The sequence below is a fragment of the Plecotus auritus genome (genome assembly GCF_963455305.1).
Source record: "Plecotus auritus genome assembly, chromosome: 6".
In the NCBI taxonomy this organism is placed as follows: Eukaryota; Metazoa; Chordata; class Mammalia; order Chiroptera; family Vespertilionidae; genus Plecotus; species Plecotus auritus.
Window position 1 is genome coordinate 147,002,430 of NC_137773.1, and position 26,834 is coordinate 147,029,263.

The following is a 26,834-nucleotide window of genomic DNA, read 5'->3' on the forward strand; positions in this document are numbered from 1 at the left end:
ATCTTTAATATCTCTACCTTTGGGATTTATGCATAGGTTTAATAATATTCCATCACAACTATAGCTCCATTTTTCACTAGTTAAAATTTCTCTGTTTCTTTTTACATGTTTATAAAATCAGACAAAAATTTTAAATTATGGTTCAATTTAGTATAAAGTAAAAATCTCTTCTTAATAGTGACTATATATAACTCTTTTATTAATACAGACTAAAAACACAGGGTTTTGGGTAACGTTTTAAAAGAAGGATATTTACTGGAAAATGCATGTGATAAACTACCTGAAGATAAATTTTAGTTAAATATTATTAAACTTTAGTTAAATATTTATCTGACCTGTGGAAACTGGCACACTCTATAGTGTAAGATGAATTGCAAATTATCAGAAATCTTAGCATATTTGGCATGGACACAGTATAGTTAGAAAACAGGAAGATTTACTGAAATGGTAAATCTAAAGGATGTACATATCTGAATATTATGTGTAGCTATTTATAATGTAGTAATAAGTACAAATGTAAAGAGTGTTTTGTGTTTAGCACAAGTGTTTAAATGTGGTGTGTTTTTTTTCTACCTCTCTCTTTAGGATGTGTTTAGCTTTCAAGTATCTCCTAATATGAATCCTATAAAGATAAATGAATTGGCAATCCAGAAACGTTTGACTATTCATTGGAAAGAGGATGAAGTTAGCCCCTATGACTATGTGCTGCAAATCAGTGGGAGAGTAGAATATGTATTTGGTGATCACCCACTGATCCAATTCCAGGTATGAGTATTAACTCTCAATTTACCAGAGTAGTGTGTGTGTGTGTGTATATTTAACAATTTGACAATTTAAATTTCTGATATAAAAATGTGTTAACTATAGTCAGCATTTGGAACCTACAGAAAATTATACTCAAATAATAGCCACAATCCTACCTCCCTCTGAGTTAACCATTGTTAACATTTTGGCATGCTTTTGTCATTTTACTCAAAAGTTACATGTATTTTTGGCACTATGTGTGTATCTATAATGTTTTTATTCTGCTTTTTTAATTGTTTCAGTGTCATAATTTCATATAGTATTATGAATTCTGATACAGTTTGTTATAGCTGCCCACTATTTCATCATATAAACAATGATTTAGATATGAAATATTCTGGGGGAAGCAAAACAAAATATTTTAATTAAATGGACACTAATTGAATTATATAAAAACTTATTTGCAATGATCTGTTAACTAGGTAAAGTAATATTAAAAATTTCCATTATGTATTATAAAACTTTTCAGTTTAAGCCTAATATTTATATGTGTAATTTCCCCCTTCACCCCTCCCCCACCTTCTTTGTTACTTCCATATGTGGTAGAAATTTTGTAAGAATTAAGTTTCACCATTCTCCAAAAGTCTTTCCTTACCTTTCGGTTATTTATTACCATTCAGTCATGAATTCTCTGTTTATATGTGTTATGAAAGGCACTGAAGTGCCTCAGATTATTTTTGGAGTAAAGTGGAGTTTAAATAAGATATGTGCAATGCACTACCTCTTCCCCCACCATATGGTATGCTATTTAAAGGATAGGATCCTAGCTTTGCCTTCAAGGAATTTGAGGATTATTTTTTGAAATTACATTTGGAGACTAAAAAATGATCATTAAGAACAATAAGCTGAGTGCCAAGTTAGATAAATAACAAGATTTTAAAGTAATATGTGATCACTTTTATTTTTGTTTTGTTTTAAGAAAGAGGAATACAGACATGCCAAATATTAAGTGATGTTTGTTTGAGAATAAGGACCTGTGATTTATTAAAAGGAATAGGGAATTTTACACCTTTGTTTTCAGATTTTTGGTGTGACCTTCAATTCTTGTGCTTTAGTAGGTAGGAAGTCTAACAGTGATGACAACTTCTGTGCTCAGCTTTGGGAGTAAGTGCTTGAACTCTAGCTCAGAAGAGGAAGCAGGAAGTTGTAAAGTGCTTGGTGGGAGCATAGAAGTACTGCCTCTTCCCTTCATGTTTTGCCATATTTTAAATAGCCTCCTGCTCCTTTAACTTAACACCTTTTCTTAACTTAATAAGAGGAAGGTATATTGTTTTGCCAAAAACTAGAATTTGTTATTAAAAGAAAAAGCCATGCATACATTTTTGTACAAGGTCATATTGGAAAGAAAATATACAGTATCAGCAAAGGAATATGAAGGAAATGTAATGATACATCTTATAGTAAAAAGTTTTGAATGAATACATTTATCACAGTATCATGTAATTCCACTTATAGGCCATCCTGGAAATGTTTTTTATTTATTTCAAAAAATATATTTTTAGTGGTTCTACATTTAATACAATACATGGAATCACACTTCATATCTGTACTAGAGGCCCAGTGGACAAAATTCATGCACAGGGGTGGGGGGGGATCCCTCAGTCCGGCCTGCACTCTTTCGCAGTCCAGGACATCCCTCTTACAATCTGGGACTGCTGGCTCCTAACCGCTCACCTGCCTGCCTGTCTGATCGCCCCTAACCACTCTGCCTGCCTGCCTGATTGCCCCTAACCACTTGCCTGCCTGCTTGATCGCCCCAACCCCTCTGCCTGCCTACCTGATCACCCCTAACCACTCTGCATGCCTGCCTGATTGCCCCTAACCACTTGCCTGCCTACTGATCGCCCCAACACCTCTGCCTGATCGCCCCTAACTGCTCACCTGCCTGCCTGATCGCCCCTAACCGCTCACCTGCCTGCCTGATTGCCCCTATCCACTCACCTGCCTGCCTGATCTCCCCTAACCGCCTCTGCCTCGGCCTCTGCAGCTGCAGCTTCGTCGGGAAGGAAGTCCGGAAGGTGGTTTGGCTGTCCTGTCTAATTAGCATATTCCGCTTTTATAGATAAGAAAGTTTTTCTTTTGAGTAATACATTGGATTTCTATTCATTTTGTTAAGAATCTTTGGTAATGTGAATAACCATCCCCTTTTTTACATGCCTCTGGAGAGTCATCCTGGTTTCATGGAAATAAAACAAGAGCCTGGAGCTGAGAGGCCAATAACTTTTTTTTTTTCTGGGAAATAGTAATGGTTGCCTGGAGCCCTGTGCTAAAAAGGTACCAGGTCTACCTCAGGGATCCATAGGAAAGTGTGAGTGGCCAGTTGAGATGACTTAAGAAATGGCCACATGGGTATTACATGCTAACCTTTCTTGACTGATTGGTGAAAGCTTGTACTGTGACATCAGTCTACGATATTCATGTCCTGCCCTAGAAAGATATGCCTATTGTCAAACTGTCAGGTATTAAGTGCAGAAAAGAGAGGATAAAACATCTAGACTGAGGCATGTATTTCAAGGTTTAGCCAGTAAACAAAAAAAAAAAGTAAGGCAGGTGGATTTAAATTCAGGTCTTAAAGATACTAGATGTATAACTCAACTCTTCCAATTTTTGTTCTTTAATATATTAAATGGGGGATAATTGCTCTAATAGAGTTTTTATGAAGATTACCTATAATGTATAAGAATTGTCTAGCTCAGTTCTTATGTACTTAGATATTCAGTGAATGGTAGTTTTTTTATGGTGTGACTTTATTTCTCCTATTCTTGACATTAAATTGGTTAAGATATACTTTCATAGTCATTTCAATCTAGTGTTTTCAGCTTAATTTTATTCTTCTATTGATTTAAGTATTTGCTTGAATATCCTTACCTGTTGTTTCTTGCCACTGTTAGTATATCCGGAACTGTGTAATGAACAGGACCTTGCCCCATTTTATACTTGTGGAATGTTGCAAGATCAAAAAGATGTATGAACAGGAAATGATTGCCATAGAGGCTGCCATAAATCGAAATTCATCTAACCTTCCTCTTCCTTTACCACCAAAGAAACGAATTATTTCTGTAAGTTTCATGTGTGAACTTTTGCCAACCCCAAAAGGCATGTGATTTTGTTAAGTTGTATACGTAAGTCTCTCTCTCTCACACACACTCACTTTTTTTCCACTTCTCCTTCTGTGAAAACCAATGCATACAAATCCCTTTTCATTTATAATAATTATCTGTTTAGTTACTATTATTTTTCTTTACTCAAGCTACATATAAATGTAAATATGACGTTTATATTTCTGTTGTTCTTTTGGTTCCAAATAAAAATGCCATTAAATTAGAGATATTTTTTAGATTAGAGCTGAACATAGGACTTGAGTAATTTGAGACTTTGTGGTAGAAAAGTTAGATGTGCAGAAATAGTTGATTTACTGTTATATTTCATTTCTATCAGCTTAGCTATGGTAGTGTTGTGGTATACACCGAATAGCCAGATTATTATGATCTCTGAACGCATAATAATCTGGCCACTCAGTGTGTGTGTGTGTGTGTGTGTGTGTGTGTGTGTGTGTGTGTGTGTGTATTAGAGGCCCGGTGCATGAATTCGTGCATGGGTGGGGTCTGGCCAGCCTGGCCAGAGGGAGGAGACATGGGCGATTGACCGGCCTGCCTGCTGGTCGAACTCCTGGTCGAGGGGACAATTTGGATATTAGCCTTTTATTATATAGGATATATACTGAGTGGCCAGATTATTATGCGTTCAGAGATCATAATAATCTGGCCACTCGGTGTAATTTGCCTGTCTTATTGAATACTTTTAGACTTTAATTGTATCAAAAGAAGAAATGTTTGTGTTCATGGGAACAGTTAACACTTTTTAAATAGTTATTCAGTCTTAACAAATTGTATGAGTAAGATATTATCTGTATATTAATTTAAATGGTAAATTCTTTATTTAAAGCTTTTAATACTATTTGTTTATGATATTTAGCTTAGTGAATCTCTTAGCAATATTGGAATGCTGCTTGTGTTTTACTGTGAGAGATAAGTGCTACTGGTTATGATGCTTAATTTAGCATATGTGACTTTCAGTTGTTAGTTTAGAGGTCTATTTTCATTATTTTGCCAGTGGACATGAGAATTGATGAGATGATTTCATTGTTGGCATAAGATATTCATGTCTTTAATTAAAATACCTTGTACTTATTTCATTCTTTTACAGCATGTTTGGGAAAATAACAACCCTTTCCAAATTGTCTTGGTTAAGGGAAATAAACTTAACACAGAAGAAACTGTAAAAGTGAGTACTTGCTAAGATTTGAATTTGTCATCTGCTCCATCATTTAAATAACTCACTGATATGCTCAATGAATGTCACATTGGAAATTAAATTTTACTAACATTGGTCAATTATATGAGGTAGAATATGGCAGTTAATTATAAGACAAGAATTTTTGTTATTAATTAAAAATGTTTTTTTGTTTTAAACTATTCTTTAAATACTTACTTGGAGATGTAATGGATAGATTGACATTTTCCAGTATATTATATAAAAGAAATTGCGTTAGAACGGGGATATAGCAAATGAAATTTAAGTTGAAACTATAGGTTACGTGTTTGTATGCAAGCTTACTCTTCTTTCTTGGCCTTCCTTCGAGCTGCACCCAGCCCCCCCCCTTTTTTTCTTTTAAACTTGCTGAGCACAAAAAATGTGATACCATTTCCTGCAAGAAAATAGATGATTACATTATAGACCACAAGTTGTTAACACATGGAGATTTATTGCACAGCCCCATACAGTTAAGTGAAGACTTAACAAGGCATTTTGTCTCAAAGTATAAAGCATGCATTTTCCCCTGTTTTGTTTGGCAGGAAATTAAGTGAACAGTTTTGTGATCCAAGAAAGAGATTCAGTTAGTTTGAGATGTTTGCTGGCATGACAATATATTCAGGAAGCACCTTACCAATGATTACCAATAGCTTGCTTTTGTAAATGGACATTAAAGATTCTTTGGGTAGCTGTCATTAAAATAAGGGTGTGTTTTTTTCTCTTACATTCTTAGCTAGATTTGAATTTTTAATGAGTGTGTGTATGCCAATTAGCTTTTGTTTTCTGTTTTAGTGGTAATTTTATTTTTTCCTTTAATTTAAAATTTTCTTATTAATTATTTTCCAATTGTAAAAGTGTAACATTGTTGCAACAGGTTAAAAAAAATCCAAACATGATTAGAGAAAAAAGTTACTGATCTCTCCTACCTATCTCTTTATCATCATATATAACCAGTATTGTGAGTGACTTCCATATTTATATAAATACAATATATACATATAGTTTGGGGATTGAATAGGTTTTGATTGTGTTTATTTTGTTGATTGGTTGGTTTGTTAAAAAGGGATGATATTGTATGCATTATTCTACAACCTGATTTATTTACTTTATAATACATCTTGGAGTGTCATAAATAGTCACTAAAGTTCCTTGGGTATTATATTTCTAATGGCAGAAATCACATATAGGCAAATCTATCCTCAGGTCATATGGAGAATTATATATGTTTATATAGTTTTTTCCCTTGATTTGTATATATGGATGTATAATTTACATTGTAAAAATGGGAATTCTTGTTCTTCCCATTTGTAGTTTATTGTATTTGTCTTCTGTAGGTCATTTGTGTTATTTAATTCTTGTGTAGTTATTAAATTTTCTACGGTCTTCTATTTTCTTCTGAAGAAGACCAAAGAAGCCTTCACTGCCTGCTTTATTTTTTTGAGTATTACATTTTATATGTCTTTGTCAGTGACATTTTATTTCCATAGGTTTTTGCCAACTTCCAACAGATATTCCAAGCTGAATTGATTCTGTTGTTTGTGGTCATGCTCTAAGGAGTAATAGTCTTAATGACACGTAAAATGTGTCCTAGTCCACTTCTTCTAGTTTGCTAATCTCCTCTCGTCAGCCCCCCCCGCCCCTTTTTTTTCCATTGGGGTTATATTGTTGAATGTAAGTAAGTTAAGGCAATTATGACATGATTTATTTTTGTAGATACACACCATTCTGTTTAATTGCTACACAAGTTAGGAGCTCCAGTACAATGTTGAAAAGAAATCTGAAGGGGAAAAAAGAAGGGGATATGCCGCTTTACTTCTTTTCAAACTTTCTGGCTAGGACCTTCAATATATGATGTTAAATGGAAATGATGAGAGTAGATGTATCTGTCAGGATTCCTCAGAGAAACAAAAAGAACTAGTAGAATATGTGGTGGGTCGCGGGGGCGGGAAGGGGGCATGCAGACATGCACATGCAGACACATATTTATTTAAGGAATTAGCTCACATGATTATGAAGTTGGTTAAGTCCTGTGATCTGTAGGAATAGAGGCAAACTGGAGACTCAGAGCTCAGAGTTTAATTCTAGTGTGAGTCTGAAGGTTTGAGAACCAGGTGATTGTTTTGAGTAGTTCCTGTTGAAGGCTGACAGGCTCAAGACCAGGAAGAGCTGCTGTTTCAGTTCTGATGACAGGAGAAAAGCTGATTAATCACTCAGGCAGGAAGAATTCTTACTCTTCAGAGGGTCAGCTTTTTTTTTCTTTTCTATTTTATTCTTCAACAAATTGGATTAGTGTCACCCACTTTAGGAAGGGCAATCTGCTTTAGTCAGCCTACCATTTGAATGTTTATCTCATCTAAAATCCCCAAAGGAACACCCAGAACATTTGGACATCCCAAGGATTAGTATTCTTAAAAGAAAACATTCAGTCTTACAACTTTAAGTATAATGTTAGCTGTACATTTTTCAAGATGCCCTTTATCAAGAAATTCTCTTCTCTTCCTACTGTGCTGAGAGTTTGTATCCTGAAAGGGATAAAAAAGGTTGTACTTTGTCAAATGCTTTTTCTATATTTATTGAGATGATTGTATGTTTTTTACATTTTAGTCTGTTAATTTGATTGATCTTAAAAGGTTGAAACCAACTTTGCATTTCTGAAATATGCTCCACTCAGTGAAGATGTAGCTTATATATTTTTGGATTCGTTTTATTACTATTTTATTACAGATTTTTATGACTATACTCAGGGAAAATATTGATCTGCACTTTTCTTCACATGTAATAACTTTCTCTGATTTTGGTATCACGATAATGTTAGCCTTATGAATCGAGTTGAAAAGCCTTCCCCTCCTCAATTTTCTGAACAAGTTTATGTAGGATTGGTATTATTCCTTCTTTAAATATTTGATAGGATTTACTCCAAGCCATCTGAGCCTAGAGTTTTCATTGTAAGAAGGTTTTTAATTAGAAATTTAATTTCTTTAATGGATATATAGATTTTCTTTTGTGTCAATTTTGATAATTCTTGTCTTTTGAATAATTTCTTTTAAGTTGTTAAATTTATTAGCATTAAGTTTATAGTGGCCCTTTAAATTGGTTTTCTGTTGCTGGGTAACAGATTACTGAAAACTTTGCAGCTTAAAGCAATATCTGTTTTATTAGCTCACATTTCTATTGGTCAGTAGTCTGGGCATGGTGTGGCTGGGCTTTCCGCTTGTTGTCTTTACAAGGTTGAAATCCAGGTGTTAGTTGGGCTGCATTGCTTCCTGAATGCTTTGGGAAAGAATCTGCTTCCAAGATGATTCAAGTTACCGGCCAAATTCAGTTCTTTGTAGTTGTAGGACTGAGGTTCTAGTTTCCTTGCTGGCTGTTGGCTGGGGATTGCTCTCAGTTAATAGAGGCCTCTTTCAGGTCCTGGCCATGTGGCTCTCTCTCCATTTTAAAATCTAGAAATGGAGAATTTCTCAAGCATCAAATCCTGCTCACTGTTTGAATCTATTGCAAGGATTTAAGGGCTCATGCATCAGGTCCCTAACAGATAATCTCCCTTCCTTAAAGCCAGCAATATCATATAGTATAACCCAGTGGTCGGCAAACTCATTAGTCATCAGAGCCAAATATCAACAGTACGGTTGAAATTTCTTTTGAGAGCCGAAAACCGACTTCTGCACATGGGCCACGAAGTTTCAATCGCACTGTACGTGCGCGCCTGCACGTGGTATTTTGTGGAAGAGCCACACTTAAGGGGCCAGAACCGCATGTGGTTTGCCGACCACTGGTATAACCTAATCATGGCAGTGAGATACATTATATTCACAGTTCCAGATGATTCTCTGTAGTCTGTAATGAAAATCCTAGCTGTTTAATGAGGATTCACTACTCTGCCTGGCTGGTAATTGAATGTGTTTCAACCCTGTGAGAGTGCTAGAGTTCTGTAGCATTCCGCTTCTTTCCTGGTCAGTCTTTTTTCAACCTTGTGACATTTCATTTTTCTGGTGCGCATCTTAATATTTACCAGAAGCTTAAATTCAATGCTGCCTAAATCTAGAAGATGGTGTCAGTGCAGTCAGAAAGCATTCAAGAAGCCCGCTAGTTACAGCTTTTGTGGGAAAAGGGTCTTCTAAGTATCAGAGAAAGTTCTCCCCATTTTACTCCTTTTTTTTTTGTTTTCTGTTCTTTTCTCTGTTCTCATTTGCCCCAGTCTCTAAAAAGTCCTGTGTGGCAACAGCAACACCAAAGAAGGGACAGGCTTAAAATGCAGAGTTGAACCTTCTTCCTCTTTGATTGGAGGAGTTGTAATCTCAAGAGAATGTGATAAATCCTCATTTATTCCCCCCCAACTCCCGTTCTGTTCTTCCTGCTGTTTGGCATAGTTGCAGGAGGTGTGGGTGAATAAAGCCTCAGCTTTCTGGCTGGATGACAAGAAAAGGGGAGCCCTAGCAACTAAAATATACTCGAATGATTGCAGAGTGCAAGAGCTTGGGAAAGCAACCCCTTTAAATGTTTGTATGTTTATGCTTATATGTTTATTGCTGAGTTGTTCATTGTGAATCTGAGTCTTACTTACTTACATAGTTTGAGAACTGAACTATAGCAGAAATCACTACCCAATTCTCAGACTGGTCCCTGTATGATGAACACATAGGACAGATCCAAATAATCCTGCAAAGAATTTGAAAACTGAACTGGTATTGGAACCACAGCTCATTGAAGGCTTGTTGGAACTTGCAGCATGAACTTAATCATGATCTCCTAAAAACAAACATTAATTAGGATATAAATGAAACCCAGAGTAGTATAACATAATGATCAAAATGTCTTGGAGACAATTCAAAATTAATTGGCATTTAAATAATCAGGAAAGTCTGTCCTGGCTGGTGTGGCTCAGCGGTTGAGCATTGACCTATGAACCAGGAGGTCAAGGTTTGTTCCCCGTCAGGGCACATGCCCCAGTTGCAGGCTCAATCCCCAGTAGAGAGTGTGCAGGAGGCAGTGGATCGATGATTCTCTCTCATCATTGATGTTTCTTTCTATCCCTCCTCCTCCCTTTTTCTCTCTAAAGTCAATAAAAACATATTTAAAACAATAAATAAAGGACCAGGAAAATCTGAAGTTGTATGTACAATGATAACAATAGATACCAATGCTGAGATAACAAATTTTTAGAATTATCTCACAAAGTTATTAAAACAGTTATAAAAATGTGCCAACAACTAAGGGTAGTTATAATGGAAAGTAATGGAAAAATAGAAATCTCAGATAAGAAATAGATGGTATAAGGAGGAACCAAATGGAAAATTTAGAAATGAAAAAAACAACTGTAATTTAAAGAACTCACTGAATGGACTCAACAATGGAATGGTAATGAGAACAGAATAAGTCAGTGAAGTTGAAGATTAATAATCAAAAAAATTTCCAATTTAAACAACAGAGAGAAAAATGATAGGGAAGAAAAAAGCTACAGGGCCCGTGACTATCAGAAGGTCTATCATTTGTGTAATCTCAATCCCAGAAAGCAAAGAAAGAGTGCAGTTCAGAAAAACTGTTTAAAGAAATTATCACTGGGAGCTTTCCAAAGTTGGCGAAAAATATAAATATTATGACAGATTCTTAAACTTATAGAATTCCAAGCCCAGATATATCTCATATATCACACTTATTAGTCATAAATCATAACACCTCATAGCCTATTTATATGGGTCTCAGCACTCTTAACCTGCTAAAATATATGTAACCTGGGGAAAGAAATTGTGTCTTAATCTTTTTATCTTATTTTAGTGCCTAAATCCTAAATAAACTTTTGTATAATGAATTAATAATACATTTTCATGGAGCTATAACATCTTTATATCCTTAGTTAAAGGTAGCACATGGCTTCTCCCACAAATGAGAACAAATCTGTCTCTTTACAAAAGTGATATACTTCATGGAACTGAGAATTTCAGTCTACTATTCATGCTACTGCCCGCCCCCCCCCCCCCCCTCTTTTTCGTGTCTAATATCTAAAGGCAAAAATGTAGTGGATTTTGGCCATATTGCCAAATTAGAAGGAAATTAAGTGTTGATGTTGGGAAAAATTTTCATATCTTGCCCCAAACAGAACATTTTTAATTGGTGAGTTCAGGAATACAGTCTGTGTGTATGCTTGGCACACCCTTGCTGGAGCACAGTGGCAAGGCCTTTTCATTATAAAGCCTGCCTTCTCTTGCTCTCCATGTGTTCTGGGGCTTGTGAAAATGTTTCTCTTTGGAAGTTTACTACAGTCAGACAGTAAAATGTGTGACTGTATTAAGCATAATGGTGGCTTTAAAGTTCTGCACTTTTCAGCGTCTGAAGATGATCCAGACCAAGCATCAGGATATGGGACAATTTTGACATTTCACATGATAGAAGTTTAGGGAATGGTTTTTCTTACTGCTTTTTCTGAAAACAAAACCTTTAAAGAGATTTCTTAAGCAGACATAATCTTAACTTGGTTTTAAATAAGTCACTCTTTGACTGTTAGATAATGAATGTTATTTCAACAGATTTCTTCAAAATGTGCAGGGTCTCTTTTTTGTTTATTGTTACCATGCCCAAGTTACACTCATTCTTTATTGTTATTCTTTTCCAGATCACACCCTTTTCTGTTTCTGTTTACAGCTAGTATAGGACTTTGCTATTCATCATTCTTGAGGGTTTTTTTTAAGCTTTCTAGCCATCTGATCCATAATTTTATTTCATTCCTTATGTCAGAATTTTGCCTGAAGTTGGTTGATGGAATTATAACTAGCATTTTTTTGTTTTTATTTTAAAATATTAACATTTATTGAATACTTATGTAGTGGGCTTTTGCTTGTATTTCTGTTTTTAAGCTCCACAGTTTATTGTAAATAGCTTGGCTTTATCACAATAATGTTGAAAAATAATTTATTTTTTTAATAATTTATTTTTCAAAAGGTGGTTAATTCATAAGTCTTCAAGGTCACTGAGAGTGAAAATTGAATAAATTTTTTTAAAAATATATTTTATTGATTTTTTACAGAGAGGAAGGGAGAGGGATAGAGAGCTAGAAACATCGATGAGAGAGAAGCATCGATCAGCTGCCTCCTGCACACCTCCCACTGGGGACGTGCCCGCAACCAAGGTACATGCCCTTGACCGGAATCGATCCTGGGACCCCTCAGTCCGCAGGCCGACACTCTATCCACTGAGCCAAACCGGTTTCGGCAAAATTGAATAAATTTTTATCCTAAAAATTCTAACTTCCATTATATCATACAAAAGATGCAAAATATGTTTTATGTATGTTTTGTCTTATGATTTATTTACTCTCATTTCACAAATGATTTTAGTCAAGTGCAGTTGTGCACATGCACTTGTCTCCTCTCTCTCTCCCTCTCTCCTCTCTCTCTCTCTCTCTCTCTCTCTCTCTCTCTCTCTCTCTGTCTCTCTTTCTGTCTCACATATACACACAAAATATACAAAGTTTTGACTTTTTAAAAAATAATTGAGGCCCTGGCTGGTGTGGCTCACTTGGTTGGAGTGTTGTCCCATACACTGAATGGTCATGGGTTTGATTCCCAGTCAGGGCACATACCTAGATTGTAGGTTCAATCCCCAGTTGGGGTGCATATAGGAAGCAACTGATCAGTGTTTTTCTCTCACATTGATATTTCTCTCTCTCTCCCCCTTTCTCTCTCTCTAAAGTCAATAAACATATCCTTGGGTGAGGATTAAAAAAAAATCTTTAAAAAAATAATTGAGAAAAAAAATTGAGGATATTTAATGGCCAAAAAAAATCAGGAGCAAGATTCACAGTAGGTATGCATATACAGTAATAAGAATTTGTGGCCTACAGATTTTGCTCTCAGCTTGCAATATAGCTAGTAGTCAAAGCAAAGAAAACATGATCATTTACAATATTCAGAATCTCCTAAGATAAAAACAAACTAGCTATTCATTTGTTTGTAGCTCATCCTGATACTGAACGAGACACAGTGGGTGATAAAGTGAGCACCATTACCACTCACAGCATCATTACAGTAGTAAAATAATGTTCCACATATTTGTCCCTTATAATATGTTTTACTGGGTAGACTTAAAAAATAATATTGACAGTACAATTCAGAAAAAGTTACTCTATGAGACACCAAAATAATTCAGTCTGAGTACTGTACTCAGCCAGGTGATGGTTTATTCTTAATTGAATGGTAACATTTGGACTTTCCTAAGAAACAAATATATTGTGTGTCTTTTAGGAAATTCTATGTTTATTTTTACTCAGGGATGAAAGGGTAATTTTACATTTGTGATTGGTCAGTCATTTGGCATGGAAGAGAGGCAGGCAGTTAGGTTTATCTAGAGCAGTTGTCGGCAAACTCATTAGTCAACAGAGCCAAATATCAACAGTACAACGATCGAAATTTCTTTTGAGAGCCAAATTTTTTAAACTTAGACTTCTTCTAACGCCACTTCTGCAAAATAGACTCACCCAGGCCGTGGTATTTTGTGGAAGAGCCACACTCAAGGGGCCAAAGAGCCGCATGTGGCTCGTGAGGTGCAGTTTGCCGCCCACTGATCTAGCATGGGCTTCAGATGAGTGTGACAGAGGGAAAGACAGGCACTTACAGGGAGTTTGGGGAGAATGAAGTCAGACAAAGCTGACAGAAAGGCAGGGAGGGGTTGGTCATTGAAATGGAGGCCTAATGAGAGCAAGGGAGCTTTCCTGTGTGATGTGTACCTGAGGGGAAGGAGGGGAAATACTATGGTGCTTTTGAGGCCAAGTAACTCAGAGATTAGATGGATTATTTGCTTCAGGCATGTGGACCCTGCCTCAGCACTCTCAGTGCTTTCCTCTCACTGGGCATTCTTCAGTTCTTGGAAAACAATTACTGATCACTTCTTTGCTAGAAAATTGAAAAACATACCACCTTTGCTTATGATTCTCAAGCCTTTGCCCAAATATCTCCTCACTTCCAGGCTTCTATCTTCATACACATTTCTAAAGCCAGTGGATACCTAAAGTCCCCAATTCATTCTCTTCCCTCATTGACTGCCTTTCCTATTATGTTTGGTAAACCAGCTAAAGTTGCCCCTCTCTCTCATCTATCATATCTGATCAATTGATCATATACTGTTGATCCTTCCTTAATATCCTTTACCTTCCATTCCTTCCTTCATCTTCTGACTCTGTCATAGTTCCAGCCTGGACTGTCTCTCCCTGAATTACAGCCTCCCAACTGCTCTTCTTGCCTCTCTTCACACCTTACCTTGAACCCCAGCATTTCTCCTCCCTGAAGAAAAAGTGTTGTGGGTTTTGTTTGTTTGTTTGTTTGTTTTGTTTTGTTTTGTTTTGACATAATAGCCTTTTTTTTTTTTTTTTGGAGTATTTTCAAGTGGTCTGTTTAACTTATATTTGCGCTTAATAGTTTTAAATGGCACTGACTTTATTGTTAGCCTCTCCAACCCAAGCACTTTAAGACTCAAGCTGTATGGGGCAGTTTTGGGTTCTTAAGGCATGCCAGGGGAGTTTGTCATTGTTTTCTTTACCCGTTGAATTCCTTTTAAGATAATGTGTAGTACAAAATGCTGGAACCTTTTCCTAACCTCCTGATGAATTCAAACTTCCATCCATTGTGTGTTCTTTAACTGATGCTCAATCTTCTGAGGTATGTTAGGAAGGAAAAGAAAACTTAGAAATCTAGGTTTTGTGTTTTTTCTTTCTACCTTCCATATAATTTTACTGACACCAAATGCCATTTATTGTGCGTTTCATGATGGGGCCATTGCTTAGAAAATAATTGTTAAATGATTCTTATAGGCAATTAAACTTTTCTTTAGAGAATAAAGTAATTATGAAAACGAGAAATTGTGTGTCAGTATGCTTTCTTATTCCTCTTCTGTCTTGGCTGTTAAAAATACTAATGTCTGTTTCTCATAGTTTAGATACTTTGAGTATAGCATAAAGGTAGATTCAGAGATTTCTTTAAAGTACTGTTGTATAAAATCTTTTTAATTTTTCTTACCATATCCTTTATAAACTAAATATGAAAATCTCCAGGCTTTTAATCTACATTTGGGGAAGTATCATTTACAACAGTTTAGAGACATGGACTTAAACAAAGGTTGCTTAAAGTTATGTCTACTCAATCTAGAAACTATTTAAATAAACAGGGAGAAAAACATGAATGGTGGTTTTTAACAGTAATACCAAAAATATCATTTTCATTTTTATCCATACCTTTTTAAATGGAATGAGTTTTAGGTTGATTTTGGACATTTGCTGTTATGTCTGTGTAATAAGATCTTAAATTTAGATCACCAACTTGCTTCTTCTCCCTGTATATGTTTCTTTATTCTCCGAAATTAGAGGTGCGGCCGTGGTACAGTATCCATGAATCTGTATTTGTTTTTGTCTCCCTCATTACAGGTTCATGTCAGGGCTGGCCTTTTTCATGGTACTGAACTCCTGTGTAAAACCATCGTAAGCTCAGAGATATCAGGGAAAAATGATCATGTTTGGAATGAACCACTGGAATTTGATATTAATACTTGTGACCTGCCACGAATGGCTAGATTATGTTTTGCTGTTTATGCAGTTTTGGATAAAGTGAAAACGAAGAAATCAACTAAAACAATTAATGCCTCTAAATATCAGACCATCAGGAAATCTGGGAAAGTGGTAATTATATACTAACTTCTGAAAATTTTTATAGTTGATTTATTTTTATTATTTATGTTTTTTGAGCCTAACTTCTGAAAATTTTTAAAAATGAAGTAACTTAATGGAATAATATTATAATGAAATAATTTTAAGACCCTTTGACATAATTGAGTAATATAAGTGAAATTAATATAACTTTGGTCCCTAAGAACTGATTTCAAAAAGATAATAAATCTCCTTTTTTTATGTCCTGCTCATTCATTTCTCTTTTGGCCAATTTATTTTAGTAAATATCATACTATAAGTGCTCTATTATAAATGTTATACTTTTTAGGAGATACTGATGAAAAAGAATAAAGACATTTTAAAAATCACAAGTCCACAATCTCTTAACTGAAATTTCAGGTGCCACATGTTCGAGAATTAAGAATTTTGTGCATTTTAGAAAGATCATAGATCATCAGATTGCATTCAACACACCTTGGGGGTCTGGGGCTCAAATCTGTAATCAAACACATCAGTATCTAGAAGGAAAGTATATGAATAGTCATGTTAAATGAGGCAAATATTCATTTCATGTTATTTTTTTTAACTATCAAATGAGCTATGAACAAGCCTTTAGTTTTCACTTTCTTCAATTTTGAAATTGTGAATAAAGGATGGTGCATTTTTTCCCATATTCTCTTCCATTTAATATTTTTAGTCAAGATTTTTTCATTTTTCTTTTTTTTTTTTTTTTTTTTCAGAGAGAAGAAGGCAGAGGGAGAGAGATAGAAACATCAATGATGAGAGAGAATCATTGATTGGCTGCCTCCTCTACACCCCCTACTAGGGATCGAGCCCACAACCCAGGCATATGCCCTTGACTAGAATTGAACCTGGGACCCTTCAGTCTGCAGGCTGACACTCTATCCACTGAGCCAAATTATTTTTCTTCTTTATAAAAAAGTTGTGAGTTTTTTGTTTTGTTTTTGAGAGAATTTTATACCTTAAAAAAATCTTGATTATTACATTTATCTATATGGATTTATATACTTCTAGAAGCCTGGTGCACACAATTCGTGCACTCAGGGGATGTCCGACTGACGGCTTAGGCCTGCTCCCCACGGGAGCAGGCCTAAGCCGTCAGTCGGACATCCTTAGCACTGCCACAGAGGCGGGAAAGGCGCTCGCTAGCCGTGAGCCCGGCTTCTGGCTGAGCAGCGCTTCCCCTGTGGGAGCGCACCGACCACCAGGGGGCAGCTCCTGCATTGAGTGTCTGCCCCCTGGTGGTCAGTGCTTGTCATAGTGACCGGTTGTTCCACCGTTCGGTTGATTTGCAAATTAGACTTTTATTATATAGGATTCTTAACATCAGAATGTAAATATTTTCTCTAATTATTATAATTTTTAAGAACTATATATTTTTATTGATTTCAGAGGGGAAGGGAGAGGGAGAGATATTTGGAAACATCAATGATGAGAGAGAATCATTGATCGGCACCCTCCTGCACACCCCCTACTGGGGATGGAGCCTGCAACCTGGGCATGTATCCTAACCAGGAATCAAACCTCCTGGTTGATAGGTCGGTGGTCAACCACTGAGGCACACCGACTGGGCTGGTTATTATGATTTTTTCAAAATAAATTTTCACGAAAAAGTCACAGAAGAGTTACTTTCTTAGTCTTTTCCCCCCCATTGATACAGAATTTTTTACTCAAAGCATTTGAGGGTTAATAAGGTTTTTTGATACACTGACTTATTAGTCTAAGTGTCTACATAGAAGTCCTATCAGCTTAGTGCTTCCTTTTTAGACATATAAATAAATTCTATGATATCTAGAGGCATTGCCTTCTTCTAGTTATATATGCTGAAAGGTCTTAAAACATACAACCTGACAATATATTAGATATATTTTCTTGAATCATTAAAAGTTTCTCCTCATTTTCAGTGGATGTATAGCAACATTTCATTTTTTGGATATACTATTTTGTGAAACTTTCATTGGTTTTTAGGGTTTTCTTCAACCATTGTAAAGACATTGAACATTTTACAATATATATCTGGGGGGATTTTGTTTGTTTGTTTTGGTGGGGGATAATCTAGAACTCTAGACAGTTCTAGAACTAAGATTATTGGAACAAAGACATGTACATGTTTACACCTTAAAATTCATTCTTAGCATATTGATGCAATGGTATCTTTTTCAACAGCATTATCCTGTAGCATGGGTAAATACAATGGTTTTTGACTTTAAAGGACAGTTGAGATCTGGAGACATAATATTGCACAGCTGGTCTTCATTTCCTGGTAAGATTTACTTTCTAATTCTTAGTGTTAAAGAATAACTTTTGGCATGTGGACTAGTTAATGTTTCTGACTCACTATTCTTTCAGTTTAGTAAAACTGTCATTTCATAATCTTTATTGTTTATTTTAAAACAAATTTCCATAGGTTATTTTAATATACTCAAAAAGTTATTTGTGTCTGCATATATTGTGTTCAATGAATGTGTTCACGCTGTAAGCATTTTATATTTTTAAGTTTTTGAGAAATTCTCCAAAGGATTAATGTCTTTTTGTAACATTGTCTTTTCTTTATTGTTCCTTGTTGTACTAATTTCTATAGTAGTAGAAGGAACATTCACTAATATGGGAAGAATAATAAAAACACTTATTTATTAGTTGGCTTTAGCCTGAAATTTGAGCTAAGAAGAGCACCTTCTACATGCCTATATTTTTCAAATACAGCTCAGAGTACTCCTATCAGGTCGATGGTTTTATCTCCATTTTACAAATGAGGAAAGTGAACCTCTGTCAATCGTACATAATTGGTTCAAACCTAGGATTTGTAAAAAAGACTGCTTGGCTCTTCTCATTACTCTATACTTACCCAAATGTTGGACATTTTTAGTGTGTAACTTGCATTATAAGTGGGTGTGTTTTTTTTCTGTCTTCGTAGATATTTAATAAAATTTTGAACTAGAATTGTAAAATTATTTTGTGGGTGACAAACATTTGAAAAATGTTCATATATTAGTAGTTGCTAGCATAGAAGTTGTTTTTGGACACACCCACACACATAATTGTTTTGTACATAAATTACAATTAGTTATTTATGGATGTATATACTCATCTCACATTCTAATAGTTTATGTGTGTTCATATTCTGTTGTTCCTATCCTTTCCTGCATATACCTCCAATAATTTCACTAATCACATTAATCCCCAATTACAGGAAAGCAGTGTGCATGTACACATTTCTTAAGAGGAACTATGATTTCACCGTTAGGGTAAAAATTTTGCATTTCAGCAATATACTTTTTTTGAAAATCTGAATTTAGATTCACACATGTTCTTCAGAATCATCAAGCAACGTGACTGGTATTTTTAGAAAATATTTTGGTGGTATGAACTAGGTATACCATGAACTTAACTTTATCATCTAACAAAATGTAAGGTGAAAAATAGTAAGTGAACACCTTTGCTCTGCATGTATCAGCTCTAGAATTGTCACATTTATCCCAGTAGGAGGAGCAAGTCAGAAATGAACTATAAATCTATTATCTTGAGTTCCTAGGTCATCATTAAAAGGTATATCATTACATTTATTGTTTGCTTTTGTGTCTTCCCAGAATTTTTCATGTATACACTAGGCAATATAAAAGTAGATTTTTATTTTTCCCCCCATTCTTCCATAAAATAGCATATTCTGTGTAGTGTTCTGCTCTTTGGCCTTTTGACCTTTTCTCTTTACAAAAGCAGAGTTAATGTTGTGATAGTTTTAACAGTTATAATGAATAACCTTGCTTATGTGCAGGTATATATCTAAATTCTCAAAGTTGGATTTATTGAGACAAAGAACAAATACATTTGTAATATTGGTAATCTCAAATTGTTCTCTTAGAGATTGTACCAATGTGTACTCTTCATTTGCCTTTTTTTGTTATCACTTTTAAGCAAGGTTACCTCCATAAGTTTGGGGCTGATAAGAATACTAAAATGCTACATTTGACTTTAGATAGATTGCATTTGGTAGGACAAATAGGTATAATGCCACTAGTTAGCAAATGTAAGATCATAATTTGCCAAGAAGGTAGTTTTAGAGGTGTATAAATTATGAGGTTTGCTTCAGTCCAGTAGAGATGGAATCTGTGAGATGAGAGTGTTTAAAAAGATAAGCCAAGAATTAAGTAGCTGAAACTTGTTAATTTTTAAAAGATTTTCTAGTTTTAGGAGATAATTCTGATTGTACATACTCTCTGGACATTAGGCCTAGACAGATTTTTCTCAGGAAGTATAAGAGTAACGTTTAAAAATCAGTATAAGAAAAGAGAAAGTAGTTTAGAGAGGGGGAGCTAGCTCTGTTCTCTCATCTTAAATTTTATGTCTCCAACATTTTACTTAGCTATGAAATGAGAAAGTTAATGAACTCCCGGATTTTATGAAAACACTGAAATGCTGAGATTCCTGTGCACAGTTCTGTGCATGGACTGTGTTTAGAGTGGTAGAGAAGAGGAAGGAGTGCCTTGAAGAAAGAAGCAGTTGGTGAGGTTAAAGGAATACCATTTGAATGGAGTGTTGTAGAAACTGCCAGAGAAGGTGTTTAACTGTATCAGTAGTTATAGGATAATAAGGAACATTAAGTTTGTCAAAAGGAATGTCATTGATGACTGAAAATACCAGTTTGGGTACTGTGATGACCATGGAAATCAGATTAAATGTGATTAAGGAGTCTATCTATACTGATGAAATAATGAGTCCTATGGGCCCTTAATTTTTTAAAATGTTTTTTATTGATTTTAGAGAGATAGGAAGAGAGAGGGAGAGGGAGGAAGAGAGTGGAGGCCAGGAGGGGAGGAAGCCGGGAGGGAGGGAGGGAGGGAGGGAGGGAGGGGGAGGAGGGAGAGGGAGGGAGGGAGGGAGACACTGAGTGGTTGCCTCCTATGTGCACCCTGACCCGTAACCTGGGCATGTGCCCTGACAGGGAATCTAACTGGTAACCTTTCGGTGCATGGAAAGACACTCAGCCAACTGAGCCACACCAGCTAGAGGGCTGGGCCCTTAATTATGATGGAGGAAGAACAGTTTCAATTAAATTTTCTTCTCCAAAATTGAGACTACTTACCAAATTGAAGAATGAGGTGATGCAGCTATTAATTTTTATTAATTTTCTCATTTTAAAAATGTATATAAAAACTCAGATTCAAATTTTGTGTCAAGCATTAACAGAAAATTAAAGGCTTACTGATAAAATTGTCTGCCATACTTCCTAGGTGACACACTTTTAAAATCATTTTTATGGTTTAAATCAATTAAAGTTCTATTTCTTTTTCAAAAATATATTTTAAGAATCAAAATTATTTACATGTTTTAGATGAACTTGAAGAAATGTTGAATCCAATGGGAACTGTTCAAACAAATCCATATACTGAGAATGCAACAGCTTTGCATATCAAATTCCCAGAGAATAAAAAACAACCTTATTATTACCCTCCCTTTGATAAGGTAAGATAATTATTTAAAGGGCCACTATGTGTGAAGTAATTGAATTATTAGTTCCTGGTTCTGAAGGTTTATAGTTGAAGCTCTATTTGTCTATTTCTATTTCTGTTTCAAAACATCGCATAAATTGCCAGCTTGGTTCAGTGAAAAGATCACTGGAGTCAACTCTGTTTGGTCCTGGCTTTGTCACTGACCAAGTGAGATATGTTATCTTTAGAGTTCAGGTTCCTCATTTATAAAATGAGGAAATCATAATTGTTCTCAGAGGTTTTTGTTTGTTTTTCAGTTTACAAGGGCTATAAATGCAGTTAGATGTAATTCTGAACATGTGAAATATGCCAGCATGTTGGTTCAGAGATTAAAGACATAATAACTGCTGTGTTAGAGTTGGTATTCAAGAAAAGATGATTTATGTAGAATATTACTTGTAGTAGGACTTCCGAAGGCACTGTTATTTTTGTAGAATCTGTAGCAAGGATTTCCATTTCTAAACACATGTCCTTCGTGTGAATTGGCATGTCTTGAGGATAAGGAGAGTATCATAGTATGTCTAATTTACATGCTAAGAGAGTTAAGAAAGCTGTCATTTTTTATCTTCAGGTTTGGTATCTTTGTTTCAGGTATGATTGCTGATTTTTACGATGAAATCTTTGAGCAAATTCTCAAATAATAATGTTCCTTTTATTTCCTTAATCCATTTGTGAACAGCTACCTTTAAAAGTTGATGTTATACTAAGTAGTATTTAAATTATTCCACCTATATAAACTTAATTGTGTTTTAATGTTTAACACTACCAAACCTGTAGAGAGTAGGTTTTAAAAGTAGTATGTAAATTAAATGTATATAATTTAAAGTTTCTTCCTTTACTTGTATTTTAATTGAATTTTATCCACCTAAGAAATAGCTCTCCATTTCAGGTTCTTATAAAATGTTTTTCTGATCAATAATACTTTGTGATTCTTACAATAAAAATCCTAAATATGTCAAGAACCCTCTATCTTAGTGTATTTGAGTAAAACAAGATACATTTTGACTCATCCATTACATTTATGCCATGGTTTTATTCCTTAGCATAGGAATAGAATAGTCCTAGCTGTGCCTATTTTTGTGTTTAATTATGGTATATTTGACAATCAGGTATAATTTTTTTGAAATCAGATGAGATCGCATTTCAAAGCATTTTTACAAATATAACATCCTGTGCAAATATAAATGTTTTCAATCTAATACTTCAAGAGAAGTTTAATTTTTTAAAAATGTGTTATTTCAACATTGCATAAGTACTCTCCATTCGGTCACTAAACTTTCCTTTGTCTTTGAAGATCAACTTGGGATGAAGATTTTAGTCTTTAAGTATGTCTAAACACATTTATACTTACTGGGTTTTCTTTAATAGTACAATTTTTATAATAGTACAACTTTTTGGTGTTTTATAAACACCAAATCAAATAATACAGATATAAAAAGTGAAAGTTCCCCATATTCTTTTTCATGTGTGTTGTTTTTTTTTGCTGTAATCTCACACGCATTTTGCTTTTCAAATAAACTATTTTTATTGCTTAGTTTTAATAACCATAATCTCATTTTACTATTATAAAAGCCCTATGAAATAGGATGGGAATTATTCTTACATTTTACAGATGAGGATACAGACAAATTATTAGCTTGTTACCTAACTCAGATATAGATTCTCAGATTCTTTACCACTGATCTTCTTCCTGAATTCATGGGGTCCCATCTTTTCAATAATTAGAGCCCTTTTGAACTTAATGATTTAAAAAATATTTTTAGGTTTTTTGATATCTGTTAATTCAGAAAAAAAGTGATGACAAATGACAAAACTTTATCATTAGTAACTCTCACATACCTTTTTATTTTCTTAATCAGAAGACATTTACCTATATTAAAAACTTTTTTTCTCCACCCCCATATGCAAGCCACTGCTCACTTTATCTACAGACAATCCTAGTGCATCCCAGGAGTCACAGTCCCTTATAGTTATGCCATTGGTTCCTAGTTTTGGGGAGTTTAAAGATTGTGATCACTGCACAATACCATTTTGCATTTCAAATTCATGTTTACATTATAAAGCATTGAAATGCCAGACTATATGTACAAGTGAAGTAATTTATATTTAAAACTTTACAAATACAAGAGCCAAAATTGATTTTTTAAATCTTTTTAAACAGATTATCGAAAAGGCAGCTGAGATTGCAAGCAGTGATAGTGCTAATGTGTCAGTAAGTATCAAGGTTTTTAAATGACTCTTATTATAAAGTTGTGCTTATTATTAGGTACCTTCATCTCACTTATGGCAATTAACTTACAGAAGAGTGTACTCATGCATATGTACATATTAATGTTTTGTTAAATAGCAGCTGTCTGAAGGTGATCTGTGTTCCATGGTAAGCCCTTTTCTGAGATAAACACAAGTTCAGCTAGTTTGTAAGGGATGCTATGACATCTCATAGATTAATAATACTCTGAATACCATTCAGTTGAATGAGGAGGCTGTAATTTTCTTTTCCTTTTTTAATGTGTTTTTATTGATTTTAGAGAAAGGGGAAGAGAGCAAAATATCAGTGTGAGAAACATTAATTGGTTGCCTTCCATATGCACCCTGACCCAGGCCGAACCTGAAACCTGGGCACGTGCCCTGACCAGCAATCGAACTGGCAGCCCTTTGGTGCATGGAACAATGTTCAGCCCACTGAGCCACACTTGTAGTTCTGTTGTCTAAACTACACATTCCATTCAAATTTAGCCAGTTGTCTCAGTAATGTCCTTTATTAGGTACAGGATCCAACTCAGGATTATTTGTTGTATTTCATTGTTGTGCGTCTTTTGTTTCCTTCATTCTAAAGCAGTTGCTCAGCCTTTCCTTATTTTAATAACTGACTTTTTAAAGAAAACAAGCCAGTTACTTTGTAGAATGTCACTCACTTTGGATTGCCTAATATTTTATCCATGATCAGAAACCAGCTATGCATTTTTAGCAGGAATACTATAGAAGTAATGGAGTGTTCTTCTTTACTGAATTTTATCAGGAAGCAACAATGTCAATTTGTGTGATTAATATTGATACTAATTGTTATCATTTAATCTACTAGGTTTTTCTCTATAAAGTTAGTATTTTATGGGGGTGGGGGGAATATTTTGACTCCAAGTAGACATCCTGATTCACATTTTTACCCAGTTGTTTTAATATTAATATTCCTTGCTTGAATCAGTATTATTACAGTGGTTTGCCAAGTGCTGAATTTTAAATTTATTTTTCCTGTTGGATTTATTAGTTGGCTTATACCATAAGATAGAGGTTTTCTTCTCCATTTTTTGCTCACTCTCTTTTTTTTTAAGGTATAGTAATACAGACTCATGATTTCCATTTTATTTAGTGATTTATAATTAATCATGTCATTTATTTTGATTTTCAAAAATGACCCAGACTTGGCCAGTGGCAGCCCATTCAAGCTCTCCTGTGACTTCAAAAATTTTTTTATTTATTTATTGATTTCAGAGAGGAAGTGAAGGAGAGGGGAAGAGAGAAGCATCAATGATGAGAGAGAATCATTGATCGGCTGCCTCCTGCATGGCACCCACTGGGGACCGAGCCTGTAATGCAGGCATGTGCCCCGACCGGGAATTGAACTGGTGACCTCTCCGTGCATAGGATGATGCTCATCCAACTGAGCCACACCTGCCAGGGCCATTGGTTGCTTCTTGTATGTTCCTCGACCAGGGATCGAATTGCAGCCTTTGCATATGGGGATGCAGCTCTAATCAACTGAGCTACCTGGCCAGAGCTACTTTTCTTTTAAAACTTAATATGTTTGGTTTATCTTTTTGTTTGTTTGTTTGTTTTTGATAGGAACTGAAAATTAAAGGAGAAATTTAGTTCAAATAATAACTTGTTTTTAATCCAGATTGCAATTCTGCCACCTAGTGTTTGCATATGGATTTTTAGGAAACAATATTTTTCTTTTTTCAGAACTGCTTGAGAATAATTCATTCCTTTATTCTTTGCTTACAGATGTTATATTTGACAATAAAAACTTTAAAAGGAGAATTTATCTTTACTAATCTTTTTGAGGAATTCGATTTTAGGTATCTCACATGTTAAAGCTGATAAATTGTTTATAAATTCATTGTATAAAATTTGCTAAGTGTTTGCCAGGGATGTTTGCACAATTCAGTTCTATAATGAGTAATTTTACTTTCTTAGAGTCGGGGTGGAAAAAAGTTTCTTGCTGTACTGAAGGAAATCTTGGACAGGGATCCCTTGTCTCAACTGTGTGAGAATGAAATGGATCTTATTTGGACTTTGCGACAAGACTGCAGAGAGAACTTCCCACAGTCACTGCCCAAGTTATTACTGTCGATCAAGTGGAATAAACTTGAGGATGTTGCTCAGGTAACAAAAGATCACTTCTGTAACGCCTTTTGGGAGTATATGTTACTTTGTTGCTTTTGTGTAAATTGTCCTTTCCTACATAGTAGGTATATGTGTATAGGTTGGCTATTTTTCTATAGGAGAAATTTTGAGATTTTAACTCTTATATATAATCTAAGTAGTAGTCCAGAAAGTATTAAGATTTAAAAAGCCCAGATTCTGTGTAGATTTCCTGTATCTTTCACTAAACACAATAAAAACAATGGTTTTGGTAATAATAATTACACATACACACACACACATATATATGTATATATATATATGTCTATATAGTAATTACTGACAGGTTGTAGGTCCTGGGTTACTTTTTTTTTTTTTTTTTTTTAAATATATTTTATTGATTTTTTACAGAGAGGAAGAGAGAGGGATAGAAAGTTAGAAACATCGATGAGAGAGAGACATCGATCAGCTGCCTCCTGCACGCCCCCTACTGGGGATGTGCCTGCAACCCAGGTACATGCCCTTGACCGGAATCGAACCTGGGACCCTTCAGTCCACAGGCTGACGCTCTATCCACTGAGCCAAACCGGTTAGGGCCCTGGGTTACTTTTAACAGGTCAGTGAACTCCCAAAGTTTTAATCTTAAGATCCTTTGCAGTGGCTATTCTAAAATGAGTATATTATTTGAAAATTACCTCTATTTGTGGAAGTTAACATTTTAGAACATAAACCATTCAGCTCAATTTTAACATTCATTTCTGTTTGGCAGAGTTGAATGTTTGCCTTTAGGCAGAATAGAGAAGGGAAAAAAAATTTGCTTCCAAAAGGCCACTGAATTTTAACTCCTTTTTTGATTTTTTAAGACTGTCAGAAAGCACCAGCATTAATTAAATTTAATTGACCATAAATGATCTATAGAAAGATCCTTGAAATAGTTTGTAATCAGAACAGATACATTTAGAATATTGAAATAACCAATTTTGTTTACTTAGTTGAATTCACCCAGTGTTTTAAAGAGTTTTTTGGGCTTAGTAATTCTATAATGACTTTAAAATTTTATTTTAATCAAATGCATTTTTAAAATCTATGTTACAGTTTTTCTTCTCAAATTAAGTATAGAAAGGATTTCTTTTGAGTTTATTTCTTAATGATTTTTTTGAACATGTTATATAATTATTATGGGCCTTGTTTAAACTGTT

The 26,834-nt window shown here is 34.8% G+C and overlaps 1 protein-coding gene across 3 annotated transcripts in view; it reads left to right on the forward strand.

Moving 5' to 3' along the window:
• Nucleotides 1-26,834, forward strand: part of PIK3CB (phosphatidylinositol-4,5-bisphosphate 3-kinase catalytic subunit beta) — a 145,027-nt gene that overhangs the window by 82,167 nt on the left and 36,026 nt on the right. For all 3 annotated transcript variants that reach the window (XM_080672464.1, XM_080672466.1, XM_080672465.1), the window contains 8 exons: nt 586-765; nt 3,696-3,863; nt 5,011-5,088; nt 15,527-15,778; nt 17,954-18,050; nt 21,117-21,247; nt 23,435-23,485; nt 25,468-25,656. In XM_080672464.1, the coding sequence (XP_080528590.1) occupies nt 586-765; nt 3,696-3,863; nt 5,011-5,088; nt 15,527-15,778; nt 17,954-18,050; nt 21,117-21,247; nt 23,435-23,485; nt 25,468-25,656 (1,146 nt within the window). The remainder of the gene's footprint in view (nt 1-585; nt 766-3,695; nt 3,864-5,010; nt 5,089-15,526; nt 15,779-17,953; nt 18,051-21,116; nt 21,248-23,434; nt 23,486-25,467; nt 25,657-26,834) is intronic.